The sequence below is a fragment of the Symphalangus syndactylus genome, chromosome 8 (assembly GCF_028878055.3).
Source record: "Symphalangus syndactylus isolate Jambi chromosome 8, NHGRI_mSymSyn1-v2.1_pri, whole genome shotgun sequence".
In the NCBI taxonomy this organism is placed as follows: domain Eukaryota; kingdom Metazoa; phylum Chordata; class Mammalia; order Primates; family Hylobatidae; genus Symphalangus; species Symphalangus syndactylus.
The window spans coordinates 27,106,123-27,123,378 of record NC_072430.2 but is presented as its reverse complement, the minus strand read 5'-3'; the positions used below and the strand labels follow the sequence as shown (position 1 = coordinate 27,123,378).

The 17,256-nt window shown below is 40.6% G+C and overlaps 1 protein-coding gene across 16 annotated transcripts in view; it reads right to left on the bottom strand.

The window, feature by feature from the left end:
* EFCAB11 (EF-hand calcium binding domain 11) overlaps positions 1-17,256 on the bottom strand; it is a 169,818-nt gene that overhangs the window by 121,231 nt on the left and 31,331 nt on the right. The window contains exon 6 of one of the 16 annotated variants that reach the window (XM_055288457.2): positions 8,382-8,591. The exons of the other annotated variants lie outside the window; for them this stretch is intronic. Within the exon in view, the coding sequence (XP_055144432.1) occupies positions 8,390-8,591 (202 nt within the window). The 3' untranslated portion in view covers positions 8,382-8,389. Of the gene's footprint in view, positions 1-8,381; positions 8,592-17,256 lie in introns of those variants that run through there. 16 annotated transcript variants of the gene reach the window in all.

Below are 17,256 nucleotides of genomic sequence, written 5' to 3'. Positions count from 1 at the left end.
GCCTTAACCACCACTGAGAGAGAGACAGATCACATTGATGAAGAGTTGTATAGCAATGCTAGTCAGGTGGCATGTGCTTAGAGCAAAATGACGGGTATAGAGCCTACTGTCACAAGCATTGAAAAGAAGGGATACTCATTGGGGAATGAGCTGATCAAAACACATCTTTCAGGAGAGGACCCAGTCTCATGCTGAGGAAGGGACAGGGCTCACGGACCAGGGAACAGGGGAGAGGCCATCTGAAAAGAGTTATCATTTGCAAAAGGGGATGTAGGAAATGGCCACAAAGTATTTAGGTAACTAGTTCATCTGGAGAGAAGTAACAGGAAAAAGCCTAAAAGAAGAGGAGGAGTCAGAGAGTAGCCAGCCTTGAAGACTGAGTTACGGAGTTTGGCCTTCAGCCTGTACATTTAGTTGGGAGGCCTGGACGCTAAGTGATGAGAAGACGGCTGACAGCAGAAAGACATTGAATGAAGAAAGGGACTTGGTAACTGAATGGATTTAGAGCAAAGATGGAAAAGGAAAAATCAATGACTGCAAGAATGAAACAGAAAATCATGATATCACTGACGAAACAGAAAGAACAACAAGGGATGAGGATGATGACTTTCACTTTAAATATGGTGAAGTCAAGGTGACAACAAGCAATGTGAAACATTTTCAGCTATTTAAAGTGTGGGACCTTGGGAACATTAACCTCTCCAAACTCAGTTTTCTTATCTATAAAATAGAAAGAGTAATAATACTGTACATCTCATAAGGTTATCATGAGGATTACATGAAATACTGACAATGCCTGGCACTCATTAGAGCACTAAAAAAAAAATATGTAAATAAATAAAATAAAGGTAACTTTCCCCATCATCATCATCTAGTTTATCATTTGACAAATAGCCCAATAACTCTTTTCCGTCACATCAATTCATGACTACCTGATATATCTGTTAATCAGGTTTGGTTTTGTTTCAATACAACTGAGATAATTTAAAATATCCTATTCTAATGACAGTCCTTGTAAATTTCCTATAGCATTTGGGTTTGGGCAATTTATAGCTAGAAAACGGCTTCAATTCTATGACAAATTCATTACTGCAACTCATTGAAACTAGCATGTCAGCTGACCCATCTAAATTAGAAGTGAACATTTGATGTCTACAGTTTTTCCTAAGAAACATAACCTAGTAGGTTTTAAAATGTGGTTCTTTACATTGAAAAATTGAAGACAGAAAATTGTGTGTGATTTAATGATAATTCGCAACATGCTAAAAATCCCTTTGAGATGAAAGATTTTGTTTTGCTTTGTTTGGGGAATATGAAAATAAGATTAAAGAGTATAACATTTTATGGTAATGTTGTAGCCAGGAGGAGAACATTAGCAATGGGAAAATTGAGGGAAGAAAATCCCAAGTCAGTTTGAGAATTTAACATTATTAGTATACTGGACAGTGAAACAAATATTTATCATGCACATAGTAGATGCTTAATGAACTTTTGTAAAATAATGTTAAATGAAATTAATGAAACCAAATTATTTTTTCTTTTCTTCTCTATTTCTTACCATTAGATCATTGTACTATTAATTATAATATTCTTTAAAGAGTGAGTAAACAAAAGGTTTAGAAAGACAGAATCAAGGTATTTTAAAGCTAGACGTCCTTCAGAAGTAGAAACTGAAGTCCAGGGAGGTTAACAGACATCAATTTCCCTACATCAGTTTCCCATGACAGATGCCTACATCAGTTTCCCACGACTATGATATTCAAACTTGGAAGAACTGACCAACAGCCCCTGCACATCCTACCACCCCACGATGGAGAAGAGTTACAGAGAAACTCAAGCCCGTCAATTCTGTGATTTGTTTGAGGGTCTAACAAAAGGTTGAGATGAGCAGATGGATTCTGAGAAATGTAGACTTCAATTATTTAAGCCATAAATGTTTCCTATTATGATGATGTTTAAACAGTTCATGACAGTAAAAAATACAGATGTTTTTGGCCATTAACACAGTCACATTTTACAGTATTGCAGTATGAGGTTTTTGATATTTTTATCAAAAGATTGTATGACCAAATTGCCAGAAATCAGGCATTTTATAAAAAGAATGTACAATTCAGCTAGTGTTTTCATATATCCCCAACCTTAGGGCTATGAAAAGGGTTATGGCCATAGATTATATAGCTCTATTTTTTACTATGAAAATTTATATGCTGTCTAGATCTTTATTCTATTGAAACTGAACTGGAAAGGCCCTTAAATAAAATGGTTCCTTCAAAATCTACAGACTGTAATAGATCTGATTGATAAAGAGATTCAAAATCCCTTTTTAAGGGTACACCTGTGGGGAGAGAGAAAAAGGAAAGGCAAAGATCCTCCTTTACACGGTGGCTATAACTATTTGTGTTTCCGATGTGGAGTCAGACTGTCTAGTCCAAGCCGAATTCCAGCAGTTAATGGGATCTTAGCTAAGTCACTCAGCTGCTTTGTACCTGTTGCCTCATCAGTAAAATGGGAACAATCACAGTAGCCACCTCACGGGGTCGTTGTGAGGATCAAATGAGTTAATGCAAGTAAAGAATTTAGAACAGGGCTTGGCACACAGTGAGCACTAGATATCAGTTAGCTATTTTTATCACTCCCTCGCATCTACTTACTCACTGGAATAGCCCCCCAGCTGGGCAGGATGTGATACCACTGTCATCTCTCAATTATTCATAGTGAAGAGGACGGGTGGACCTTTCAAGATTAATACCCATTTGTCTGTTGTCAAATATTCCTGAAGTCAAAAACCTTTTATGTTCTCCCACTTTCCCTAGGGTTAAGTCTAGACACCATAATAACAACATGAATAAGCAGTGAGAGCCAGTTACGGGCCAGCCACAGTGTTTTACAGGCATTCGCTCACTTAATCCTCCAAGCAACTCTGGTGTACGTTCTCTTAATACCTGCAGTTTATAAATGAAGAAACTAAGGCACAGAGAAGTTAAGTAACTTGCCCTGGAAATCCAAACTCCAAAATGCTCCAAAATCTGAAACTTTCTGAGCACCAATATTACACCACAAGTGGAAAATTCCACACATGAGTATTTAAGACAAACTTTTTATGCACAAAATTATGAAAAATATTGTATAAAATTACCTTCAGGCTTTGTGTATAAGGTATATATGAAACTTAAATGAATTTTGTGTTTAGACTTGGGTCCCATTCTTATGATATCTCATTATGCATATGCAAATATTCCAAAATCTGAAAAAATAAAAAATCTGAAAGGTTTCTGGTCCCAAGCACTTTGGATAAGGGATACTCAACCTGTAGCTAGTTCCCCTCACCTTACCTCAATCCATCTTATCGAAGGTATTGTTCTATGTAGGTATACAATGGAGATCAATTGTGAAGTATCTAGGGTACTCAACTACTAGTGGGAAAGAGAGGGCTAGGGGGATTCCCTCAGTGGCAGGTTTATTCTAGACTGGCTAAGCAGGAAGGGCCAATGTGTGAATGAATGGCAATGAATTTCAGGGGTCAAAGGAGATCACTGAACTCAGGCTAGATCTAAGCTGGCACCAAAATCCCAGGGGAGCCAAGATGGTAGGCAAAACAACAGACTCTCTGGGCAATGGTAAAACCTGGATCCAGTTGGTGCTCCAGATGACACATTTAGTGTAGAGCAAGAGCCAGCCCAGAGCTAGGGAGAAGACACAGTCCTGGCCTTTAAGACAGGAAGCTAGAGAAAGCGAGCTGATGTTTGAGATGAGCCTTCATGCTAATCACAAAAATGCATGCTGGGCTGGACAAACACTGTGGGGTTAAAGAGAAGGCTGAGTTGGGAAAGTGGTCCCTAGGATCAGCCCAAATAGAGGCTATTCTTGCCACATTTTAATCCATTCTCCACACTACACTAGGAGAGATCATGTAAGTCTGATCACGTCGGCTGGGCATGATGACTCATGCCTGTAATCCCAGCACTTTGGGAGGCCAAGGTGGGCGGATCACCTGTGGTGAGGAGTTTGAGACCAGCCTGGCCAACGTGGCAAAACCTCGTCTCTACTAAAATTACAAAAAAGTAGCTGGGCGTGGTGGCATGTGCCTGTAATCACAGCTACTTGGGAGGCTGAGGCAGGAGAATCGCTTGAAGCCAGGGGGCAGAAGTTGCAGTGAGCCGAGATCTTGCCATTGCACTCCAGCCTGGGCGACAGGGCAAGACTCTGTCTCAAAAAAAAAAAAAAAGTCTGATCACCTCACTTCCCTATGTAAAACATTTCGATGGCTTCCCGGTACCCTCAGGATAAAGTCTGAACTCTTACAAGACCCTCATCACCTGGCACTGCCTATCTCTCCAGTTTCATCACTCTGCATTCATCTTCTGGTGCCACCCACCCACTGAAAAAAATAGGTGTATTTGATAGGCTAACTATGCGTAACAACTCTGTTATTCATGCTCTCCCGCTGACCTCTGCAGATGCATTCTGTCTAGAATATGCCCTCCCTCCTTGCCTGGCTAAGGCAAAGTCAGGCAAATGGAGACCATCCTCCAGGTCTCACACCGGCTATCACTTCTATGATGTCAGCCTTGCCCCCTCCCCAGTCTGCAGTAAGCATTCTTCTTGTCCATAGTACTTTGTAATCATCCTTCAGGATTAACCATCTTGGATTCTAACCACCTATATCCTCAACTAGATTCTAAGCTCCTAAAGGGCAGAGCAGTTTCTATCTTGTTCATTTTCATACAATCCCAGTATCTGCAATGCAGAAGATTCTAACAAATATGTTTCCAAAACAAAGAAAGATATAAGCCTGAGAATAAAAGAGCACAGGGAAAGATCTCTCTTACAGTGATTAGGGGACAAAGAGAAGGCAGGAGTGCATGTTGGCCACATTCAGTGTGAGGTGAAGGCCACACATAAAATCAGGGGTCTTGAGAGGATTTAAAATGTCTAGTGACCGGGTGCAGTGGCTCATGCCTGTAATCCCAGCACTTTGGGAGGCCGAGGCAGGCAGATCACTTGAGGCCAGGAGTTCAAGACCAGCCTGGCCAACATGGTGAAACCCTATCTCTACTAAAAATACAAAAATTTGCTGGGTGTGGTGGCGGGCGCCTGTAATCCCAGCTACTCGAGAGGTTGAGGCATGAGAATCACTCGAACCAGGAGGCGGAGACTGCAGTGAGCAGAGACTATGTCACTGCACTCCAGCCTGGGCAACAGAGTCAGAATCTGTCTCAAAATACATACATACATACATACATAAAAATGTCTAGAGAAGGTCTAAGTTTCATCACTGAATGTTTAGTTACAAAAAAATGGGTGTCTTAGGGTACTCATGTCACTGGGAGTGTTGCCAGCTTCACTTGGAAGACAGGAGAGTCGGACGGGTTTTTATCTTGTGGGGAGAAGCAGGAAGAATGGCAGAGGAGGGAGAACAAAAAGATTCAGAAAAGTTAAGCTACTTCTAACTCTTTAGAATTAACATGAGCCTAATGATTGGAGGACAGGGTAAAAAACAAAGAGCTAAATAAAGAGAACTGGAGACAATGTAGTATAATATTTGGATGTACAAAGTACAAACTATAAAGGCTATTTTGTTTTAATAATTAACAAAGGTGCACCTAGTACACACACTATGGATCAGGCTTGGGGAAAACAGACAAATGAATCCAAGACTACTCATTTTGTGAGAGCTTAAAGCAAACAACTTTTAGCAGTATTTTAAAGCAAGCTAGTAAAATAAATAGAAGTGAAGTCCAAGGGATTTAAACATGAAAATTTGGGGAAAAAAGAACTTCGCAAAGCAAAACAGACAAAATACAAGGCTAACCAAACAAAGGCTAAATCAAATAAATAGGCATTGCCGTGTGCCCTGGAGAACTGCCAAGGAGAGTGAATTTCAACAAAGAATGCTTCTGCCACCAGTTAGGGAAACTTCAATTCCAGAAAGGCTGAAGGAATGCTGCAGGCACTGCCGAGTGACAAGGGGGGTTTGGGGGTGGAGAGGCAGCAGGTCAGACGTTATTTCAGACTATGTAGACAAACACGAGAACCTTAAGACATGTAAAGGCAGCCCACTCCCTCCCAACGTGCTCCACACACAGCTCCTTGTAAGAAACAAATCCAGGTCAAAGATGAGAAATTTGCATCTTCAAGGACTGCCTGTAGCAGCCTTCTCTTCTCAATTTGCAGATAAAAAGACCCTTGTAAATACTTCTCAGCCACCATCCTAGTATCCACAGTCTTGAGATGAAACAAGTCGATGTAGCCGAAGCAAAACAAAGCACCAGCAATCACTGTGTGAGCCTGGATGCTGGCAACAGAGTCCTGTGGCTTTGGGGCTAGAATTACTGTAGATCAACTAAGTATTATTCTCTAGGTCAGAGCACAGTTCTCCATTCAGCTGTGGCCTGTAGTAGTCATGGCAATAGAAACCACCACTGCCACGGCAGCAGTCCCCAGTGACAGAGCACGTGTCCTGTGCCAGGCACAGGGCTGAGCCATTTGCATGAATTATCCCCGTTAAGCCTCCTAACAACCCATCATTATCTTAATTTTATAGCTGTTCCCTCTACAGATGGGGAAACTAAGGCAAGCTGAGATACTTTTCAAAGGTCTCACAGCTAATAAGCAATGTAGCAGGGATTTAGATCCAGACAATTGTTCTAGAACACGCTTTCTTAGCCAACAGAATGGCCAGAAGTCCACAAAAGAAGGCAGCGGCTAATCAACAAGCATTTATTCATTGTTGGTATGGTATAGACTATGAACTATGTGGGTTAAAACTGAGGTAAAATGGTTTCATTGAAAAAAGAAAAAGAACTAGAATTCCTTTTACTTCCACTTAAAAAAAAAAATATCCTGAACTTTATCGGCCTTTAAAGAGAAAAAGGATCTCTATTCTAACGTCTAGCATGTCTATCCAGCAAATATCTAGGTTGTTCAAACCGTTAAGGAGACTAACAAAACAAAACAGGAGTTGATGATACATAGCTCAGGGCCTTTTTTTTTTTTTTTGGTTGGCATTACCCAGGCTGATTTAGATCTAAACACTGGGGGACCTCAGGATCTGAAGTTCCTTAAGGTTTCCTGGGCTTCCCAGGCTTAGCATTGTTTTTCCTTCAAATTTCTATACTGCTCTCTTTATTGAAATATCTGTACATGAATATATGCTTTTCTTTTTTACATGACCTATTTTTCCAGCGGGACTGAGGGTGAAAATTACAAATGCATATTTAAAGCCATAGGAATATTTAAATTCTCCCTGTTTTTGTCATACGTTTTTAGTACTTTCTACGCGCGACGAAAGATAAAAACTTGTGTGCATGATTAATTGTAATGATGAAAGAATGCTAGGCAGTTGCTTAAGAAACGGGAACAACAAAGGAATAAACTACTGCAGGCATCACCAGGACTGGAATGACACTGCTCTGTGTACTCGATTTCCATGGCAACTAGCAATGGGAAGATGAATGTTTCATAGTCACTCTGCTCTGCAGTACACGTCTATAAATCAAACTTGCATAAAGAGCACAAGATTTCTGCTGTGGGCTGTACTCAGAGCTGGTTTATTTTCCTGTTACTGTATAATTATGGAAAAGAGGCACAAAACAATGAGGTCATTTTTAGTGGGGAACAAACTCAGAAATTACTAATACACCTGCAGCATATGATGCCATTCATCTAGCAAGAAACGAGAAGAAGGCAAGGCAGGCGTGAATGAAAACGCTGCCTGCTTCTGTGGGGAACTCGATGGCTCTGGCTGAGAACTGCACATGACAGGCCTGGTGTGCCCTGCCTCCCCTCAGCTCAGCTCTGAGATGGAAGTAGGAGCACCTTAACTGCCGAAGGTACGGCCAAAGTTTTAATTTTGGTAACGGAGTGGACATGATACTCCATATTTAGCATGAAAGTTTATTGAGATAGAACAAGTATATATTTATCTACTGAAAATGGCTCATTGTATAGGAGTTAGGACGGAAAAATAATGTCTCGGCATGGAGACCTGAGTTTTGATCCAGGTCTGTGTAACCTTGGGTGAGCCACATACGTTTGTTTGACTTCCATTTTCTTAGCTAGAAAATAAGAGAGATGGCATATGTGATTCCTAAAGTCCCGGTCACCATCCAGTTCTATGATTCCGTAATCTCTAAATCTTAAGGGTCTGAATCTTTCAATCGAATCTAATCAAAGATGTTACTTGTGCTATTCCTAAAAAAGTATATACCTTATACAGTTGTACTTTAAAATTCTATACTGGGCTAAAGCTCCTAATTAACAGTGTTTTATGACTTTACCAACTACGCTGAAGCCTTCTTCTGATTTGTTCACTCTTCCAAACATGATGCTATCAAAAGCTTAATACAACTATCAGAGTTTTTTCAAAGTTAAAAAATTTTTTACAATCTTACAACTTTTTAAAATAATATTTTAAAAAATATTTAAATTTATCTTTCTTGCTCTTCCATAGATTAGGGCTGCTTATCAATTCCTGCCAAGCAGAAAGCATCCTGCTTCTTGAGTCTGCAGCTCTCAGAAGCATCTTCAGGCTCTCTGGGAATTCATCTTTGTATGCCAGAGATCCAGCAATAATAATGTTGAGTAAAAGTCTGTGGAATAAATATATGAATGAACTATTGGGGACACTGTTGCTACACCTGTCAGCAACCCTGTGCTCCCTTCTCCAATCTTAAACATTTAGGCAGATTCAGATCAACATGGAAACATCCCAGGGTAGATGGACAAATATCTGAACACCATATATAGCTAACAATATGAGTATCTCTTTTGTGAGTTCTTTACAAAATCCTTGTGGAACTTTATAACCTGGAAACATCTTCTCATTAATGCAGCATGAGGCATCATCAGACACAAGGAGGGACTCCGGTCCTAAGGCCCTAGCTAAGAGCATGGGATGTGGTGGAGGCTCAGAAAGAACTGAGTCTGTGCTTAAACTAGAAAAGGACAGGGTGAGCAGCACTTAATCAGCACATCCGTTATCTCAGGTGATGTTTACGCCAACTCTGAGGGGAAGACGTTATTATCTCCATTTTACAAACTGGAAAAACTGAGCAGTAGAGAATCTGCGTAAGTAATTAAGAGACAGTTATGAAAGGCTGGGTGCAGTGGCTCACGCCTGTAATCCCAGCACTTTGGGAGGATGAAGCAGGTGGATCACTTGAGGCCAGGAGTTGGAGACCAGCCTGGCCAACATGGTGAAACCCCATCTCAACTAAAAATACAAAAATTAGCCAGGAGTGGTGGTGCACACCTGTAGTCCTAGCTACTTGGGAAGCTTAGGTATGAGAATCGCTTGAACGCGGGAGGTAGAGGTTGCAGTAAGCTGAGATCGTGCCACTGCACTCCAGCCTGGGCAACCGAGTGAGACCTTGGTCTCAAAAAAAAAAAAAAAAAAGAGAGAGACAGTTATGAAATATGAAGGGAAATTCAAAACCTGATCTCTCTGACTCCAAAGCCTGTGTTCTTTTGACTGTATCTTAGGACACATTTAAGCAACAGGCTATTGCTCCATTTGGACTTTTTCAGGGCTAAACAGAAAAGGGTTAAACAAACCTAGCCACCAACCCCCCCCCCAAAAAAAAAGCAATGTTCCTGCTGTCACAGGAATATTTTAATGGTTAAAAAAAAAAAATCATAGTAATAATAACACATCAATATTTTTAAAGACCTAAATTCGATAATAAATACAGCCAGGAACATCACTCTCCTTCTCTGTACACATTATTGTTTTCTCCTTCACTCTCCAGGCAAGCACACTAAAGGCTATTTCCAGGATGGAGTCAGATGTTATACAACTTTGCAATTTCCAATATGTGAATATTAACATAGGCCAATGACATTATTACAGAAGCTTACTAGAAATATATTCTGCTGGTCACCAGAGGGATTAGCTTTGCTTCCTAACCTTAGAAACTGTGATAATTTGGGCATATGTTTTCAGTACAAATTTTTCAAAAACTACGAAAATAACGCTTATTAAGAAAGGCTCCTGGTTAACCTTCTGTTCTTTCAATCAGTTTCTTAGCAGAGTTTTTGGCACCACCAACTGGTGAAAGAGGTGTACTGCAAAGGTGCTTGGCTCTCAGTCTGTTTGGTTCATTAAGAGAGGATCATGCATTTATTTCACATTTAATTTATGGTGAAGCAATTTATTTCAGTCACTAAATAACATTAGAAATGCATTTCTTTGTCAGTCAAATAAATAATAATCCACCCTGGCTTTTTCACCTGAGAAGAAAGTATGTTTTGGTTAGTAAAGGTCGTCAGAGAAAACTCAATCTACCCACCAAAGTTAATTTGATTTATTCTGCCATAAACTCACACTCAAAAAGCAAACACTGAGAACTACAATGAAAATTAGAAACTAAAAGAGAGAGCAAACTAAATGGTATCAAATACTATGCTAGCCTACAGTGTTTATATCAGACATTAATTTAACCGGAAATAAAAATGATTGAGGAGGGAATTTCACATTTGTTAAAAAATTGAACTTTTCCCACCAAGATTCCTGTCTCAAAGATGGATGCTGCCATCTGACATGTGAATATATATGCTATCTAGCCATCCTTCCTGTTTAATTGAGCCACACCTAGCAATGGATACCAGTATCAAGAGAGCAGAGCCAAGCCCTTAAGGCACAACTCCGATCTGTGCACAATGAATCATGAAAATAAATACCCCTGAAGAACAGCCTAATTTTTCCCCCCAAAACAATTTGTGTTTTCTAGGGAGAATGGCTCAGGGAAAAAAAAAAAAAGAAAAAAAGAAAAAAAATCAATTTGTGGATACAAGTTGTCTATGAGAAGTACATCTAGCCACTTGTGATGATAAATTTGTAACCCACAGAATAAATGTCACTAACTCTATGACAAAACTGGTCATTGAAGAAACTTCTTTACTAGACAATGTAAAAGAGACAGAAAAAAGGAAAGAACCATCCAAAGAATCAAATTTGACTCTGATGGCAGGGTTTGGTTAAAAGCCATCTGACAGAGTTTAAAACTACTGTGACAATTTTGTGATAATAGCAGTTTAAATCGCTATACAAATGTGGACTCAATTCATATTTGTTAAAGCCTCCAAGTCTAAATCTGCAATTGAAAGCCTAGTAAAGAAGACCATTTGAAATAGGCCCAGAAAAAAAGTAAGGGCCAGCAGCTGCTCTATCCAATTTAACACATAATTTGAACATGCAAACTTTGATCAGATTAATTCTATTTCTTTGCTCATTTCACTCATTCATTTGCTCATGTATTCGTCAAATACTCTCTCCTGAAAACAGAGTTAAATTTTTACAAGGAGAGAACAAGAGTGAGACCCTCCTGCCCCTTCCTCTCCTTGGACAAGAGTCTCGATATACCACGGCAAGGATTTCTAATTGAAGTCATGACGGGATTATGAGGAATCCTAACAATAAGCTTTGGTTAAGAAAAGCATTTTTAAACTTTTATTTGTTTCTTATATCCTTTAACATGACTCATGTCATGAGTCTCACTAAGTCTGTGTAGACATTTTTTGAGGTATGACTGACAAAAAATTGTCTATATTTAAGGTATACAAGATGATGTTTTGATAAAAGTATACTTTGTGTAATGATTCACAGTCAAGCTAATTAGCATATCCATCACCTGACATGCTTCGCACGTGTGTGTGTGTGTGTGTGTGTGTGTTGAAAACACTTAAGATCTGCTCCCTTGGCAAATCTGAAGTACACAACACATTAACTATAGTTACCATGCTGTACATTAGATCACTAGAATTCATTCACCTTGCAACTAAAATTTTGTATCCTCTGACCGACATCTCCCCATCTTCCCCACTCCCCGGCCCCTGGCAACTACCATTCCACTCTTTTTCTCCAAGTTTGACTAGTTTAGATTTCACATGTAAGTAATATCATGCAATATTTGTCTTTCTGTGTCTGGCTTCTTTCACTTAGCGTAATGTCCCCAGATTCCTCCATGCTGTCGCAAATGACAAGATTTCCTTCTTTCTTAAGGCTGAATAATATTCTGCTGTACACGCATACCACAATTTCTTTATCCATTCATCCAATAGTGGGGACTTACATTGTTTCCATATCTCAGCTATTGTGAATAATGCTGCAATTAACATGGGAGTGCAGACATTTTATTCCACCTGTAAATTCAGTCTACTCCATCATTATCATTACTAGGCAGTGGCATTCCTAAACAAGAAAATAACATTTTGAGGTTACAAAAACACTTGACCATTAACAAGTACCAGCAACATGATTATAATCAAATAAAAAATTCTGATTGCCCTAGGGGCTCAGTTCTGTGACTTCTTTGACCAAAAAAAAATAAAAATTGCAAATTAGTTCAGTTTGGTTTAAACTGAGCAATAAAGGACTCTCAGCTTTAACTGTAAAATGGATAGAAATGCCGTTGATGTGGAGAGTCACTGTAAGGACTAAGTAAGGCAACACGTAGTCGGTGATCAATGAACGGGAAGCACTGTGACTGCAGTGGACGACACAGTGCAATGAAAGCTGGGGAAGAGCGAGAATCAAGGACTGGCTCTCCAGGCAGGGTGTGAATGCTGTGAGAAGCTGGCAAAAATGAACCCTGAGAAAAAGAACACTGGAAGCACTTAGTCGGGGAGAGCAGCTTTCTAGGATGGATATGAGTATATCTTCAGGCAGGGATAGGCATTATAAACAGAAGTGGGAATGGCTGATGGAGAAATGTTTTAGATCAAAAAAAGGGGAAGAGAGAAGACCAGAACAAAAGAGAGGAATTAGGAAAAAAAGAAGAGACCCCTTTTCCTCAGAAATAAAATTAAAGGAAGGCTGGGCATGGTGGCTCACGCCTGTAATCCCAGCACTTTGGGAGGCCAAGGCAGGTGGATCACCTGAGGTCAGGAGTTCCAGACCAGCCTGACCAACATGGTGAAACCCCGTCTCTACTAAAAATACAAAAATTAGCCGGGCATGGTAGTCCATGTCTGTAATCCCAGCTACTTGGGAGGCTGAGGCAGGAGAATTGCTTGAACCCAGGAGGTGGAGGTTGCAGTGAGCCGAGATCACACCACTGCACTCAGCCTGGGCAACAGAGCGAGACTCCATCTCAAAAAAAAAAAAAAAAAAAAGAAAAGAAAAAAAATTAAAGGAATACAGAAAAGAGATGAAGAGAAGGCAGTAAACCCAGGAAGAGGCCATGATCCTCTCCATGAAGAAAAAGGCAAGATCACCTGCAAAGCACAGTAGTGGGAAAGGTTTGGTACAACCATCACAGAGAATACATCTCACAGAGAGAGCAAGAGATTTGATCTCATATGACAACTCTAATGAGCTGGCTTGGGGTACTGTACTGAGAAGAACTCTGAGTTCTGCAGAAGAGGGCAGCCACAGGTACCGGAGGGGTCAGTGGCAGGCATGTCAACTACTTGCCATCCTTGTAACAGGGAACTGAAGCCAGCTGAGTTACATTTCTCCTGGATAGCAATAGGGGTATTGTATGACCTGAGTGACAGGCATACCAGATTTCTGCACGAAATGGAAGGCATTCTGGAATGACACAGGACCAGGGTGGGGGAACTGAGTACAGAAGACAGATTTTGGTAGCCCAAACGCTTTGGTCAAGTAGAGATCAGTTTTTGCCTGAACTGTGACATGGTCCCATTCTGGGATCAAGGCCGGCACCAGGGGATCTAAGCAAGAGGATCCAGGAAGGTGGATAGCAGAGTTCAGAGATTTCTCAGACATTACACTTGATGAGGAGAGAGAGAGAGAGAGAGAGAGAGAGAGAGAGACACTAATTCAGTGTGGAATGTATGATGGGAAGGCAGACACATTAAAGAAAGAAGGCAAGTGGTAAGTAAGCTTCAGATCTCAGATCGGCCAAGAGCAAGTCCAAGCACCTGAGCCCACTTAACAGTGCAGGCCCTGCAGTATGGGTCAGAACAAAGGGCAGGGGCCTTGGACAGAGGCCTAAGTGAAGATAAGGAGGAAAAAGTGGTGTCAACATTGATTCTTGGGCTTAGTGGTAGCTAAGGAGACTAGAGGTGTGGCATGTGGAGGACATGGCCCTGGGAGAAAGGAGGAGGGTTGGGAATAATGACAAGAGTCCAGGATCCATGTCTAGCCACCAGTAACCAGTCCTGGGATTTTAAGATTCTAAAAACTCCATGAGTGGGAGGCAGGTAGAAGTGAGTGATAAACAGGCAGAGTAGGGGGGAAAGTAAAGGGTATTAGTATTCGTACTTGTTCTGCTTTTCCTGGGGCTGGCTTAGGAAATGGGTAAGCCAGAGTCTACCAAAGGAGCCATCTTCAGTAGCTTCAAGGGCTGGGGTAGGCAGAGGGAAGAGCGAGTGCAGGAACTACGAGGCTTCACAGTAAGTCTATAGTGGATTTAATCACTGCTTTGCCCTGATTTTCTCCAGCAGCAGGTTGCAACCAAGGAGAGAAGAAGAGCAGATAATGTGGCCCAGCTGGAATTTCTAAAACACAATGCTAAACTCACAGTAACTGATGAAAGACTCTTCCAAGTGAATCAAAGTATAATCCTGCCTTACGAAGAGAAAGTCATGAATTTCGTTTGGCACTCCCACTCCAGTTAAAATTATGATAAAACTCCATTCAGCAATTTTCAATATATTTGGCTTTTATAATTTATTTGGCAAATACTTTGGTCTTGTGATAGAAGTTCATAGGCAAGATGCATAACACATGGGTTCCTATCAGAGCAATCTGAACTGGAATGCCTTCTACAGTTTGATGGATAAAATGTTGCATCAGCTTCCTTTTGTATATTTTTTCAAATGAAATCTCAAGTATAATAATCCAAACCAAACCACTTCATAGGAACAGGGAAAAGCCATATAATCATGCAACCAGTGCATCAAGAATGCTCTTAGGGCAGAGTGAATAGGCCTTGCTTCCTGGTGTTTATGCTAGGCAATGGAGGGACACAAAAGCATGCTTCCTACCTTCAGGGTCTCTAACACTGTTAAAAGAAGTGAGAAAGGAATATGACAGTGATTAAGAGCACAAGCTGGAAAGGCAGCCTCCTTTGGTTTGAATCTTGGTTCCATCAGTCACCAGCTGGTGGCCTTGAGCAAGTCCTTAGACCTCTCTGAGCTTTTTCCTCATGTGTAAAATGGGGGCAGGCAGAGCCCAACCCAAGACGTTCCTGTGAGGATTCGTTCAGCACAGTGCCTGGCACATGGAAAACACTCAGTAAATATTAGTTGCCAGTGGCACTGTGGTTGCTACTATTAAATATGTCAATATGGCAAGTGTTATAGGAGTTCTACAGAAAAGGAAAGATATTTTGTGGGCTGGAGTGATAAAGACTACATAGGGCCGGGCGCGGTGGCTCACACCTGTGATCCCAGCACTCTGGGAGTCTGAGGCGGGCGGACCACTTGAGGTCAGGGGTTTGAGACTGGCCAGGCCAACATGGTGAAACTCCGTCTCTGCTATAAATACAAAAATTAGCTGGGCATAGTGGCGGGCGCCTGTAATCCCAGCTACTTGGGAGGCTGAGGCAGGAGAATCACTTGAACCTGGGAGGCAGAAGTTGCAGTGAGCCGAGATCGCGCCACTGAAATCCAGTCTAGGTGACAAAGTGAGACTCTGTCTAAAAAAAAAAAAAAAAGAAAAAGAAAAGAAAAGAAAGGCTACATAGAAGAATGTTCAGCTAAGGAATGGATACCATTCAGATATGTGGATGGGGAAGTGGGAGGAAGAGGAAAGAGAGCAATGAACCTGCCATGAACAAAAATGCTAGGAGAGAAATGAGACAGTATATGGCAAGAAGAGTAGGATGAAATACTAGGGGACATGCAAAAAAGGCACAGCCGTTTCTGCCTATAGGGTCTTGTATGTTTCTGCTATAGGGGCCTTCTATGTCAGGCTAGACATACAATGAATATGTATGAATACATACATATATGAATTCAATACAATGAATCTAGACGTTATCTGGTAGGGAATAAAAAGCTATTCAAGTTAGGAAGTAACATAAATAGAAATGATAATTTACTCAAACTATCCAAAATTTAACTAGGGTAGTCCAGTGACTTTCAAACTTTAATGTGCATATGAATCACCCAGGAATATTAAAGTAAACATGTCTGACTCAGTACCTTTGGAGTAGGGCCTGAGATTAGGCATTGCTAATAAGCTCCCTGATGCTGATGCCACCGGTCTTTGGAGAACTCTTTGAATATCAAGGATGCATCTATTTGAGGTAGCCTGATGGAGGAGAATGATGGGGTAGGAGGTAGGCAGACAAGATGGCCAGACATAAGGCACCAAATTCATAGGCTGCTGTCATCGATAAAAATGTAGTACTGGAAATCTTTGGTCTTGATTTTAGTCTATGTATAAGGTGGACAATCAAAACTTTGATGTAATTCTTAATTCCTGGCCTACTTTGTCATGGCATTTTAAAACAATGTTAACTATCTCATAAAATATGTATTTTATTAAATACAGATTTCTCTTATTTTATAAATATGACATTCAATATTACCAAAATTCCACCTAGAAGTTAGCTATCTACTACAAAAGAAAAACATGAGAAATTGATTCCTTTTTCTATAAAGGAAATGGCATGAATACATTCATGATATGTGGCTATTAATAACTTCAAGGATGACTGAAAGGGTTAGCAACATTTGGTCATAGAAAGAAACCATGGCAGCAGTTTCCTATGTGACAGCTGAATTAAAAGAAAAATAGCCCTCATGCTATTACAGCAAGAACAGTATATTCAGCCATATATGTAGATGAGGAATTGGATACATCGGCCACAACACTTGCTATAGTGACATCCCAAAAACTAAACCCAGGGTTGGGTAGCTGTCAAACCCAGTAATTTCCTCTTGAGAACAGTCTTTGTCACACTGACAGCCCACATCTATATTCATGCTGTGGTGGATTCTGAATAATATCTGTGGTACGCAGAGAAAATAAAGGAGACGGCCATGCCATTCTCCATGATAGATGACGCCATCAGTGAATTTCAGAGCTGGAGAAGCCTGCCAGATCGTATAACACAACACCCTTTTTTCTCAGATGACAGTGCAGTCCAGAGAGGTTCACTGATTTGTGGAAAAATGGGTCAGAGGCAGAGCTGGGCCTAGAACTCATCCTGGGGCTTGACTGGACTCCCGGCCTTAACATGATGCCAGTGTGGTATTTAAAGAGTAAAACAAATAATAGTAATAAAAAGCCTGTTTTTTTTTTTCCCAATGAGATAAGCCATTCATTTACATAAGATGAAG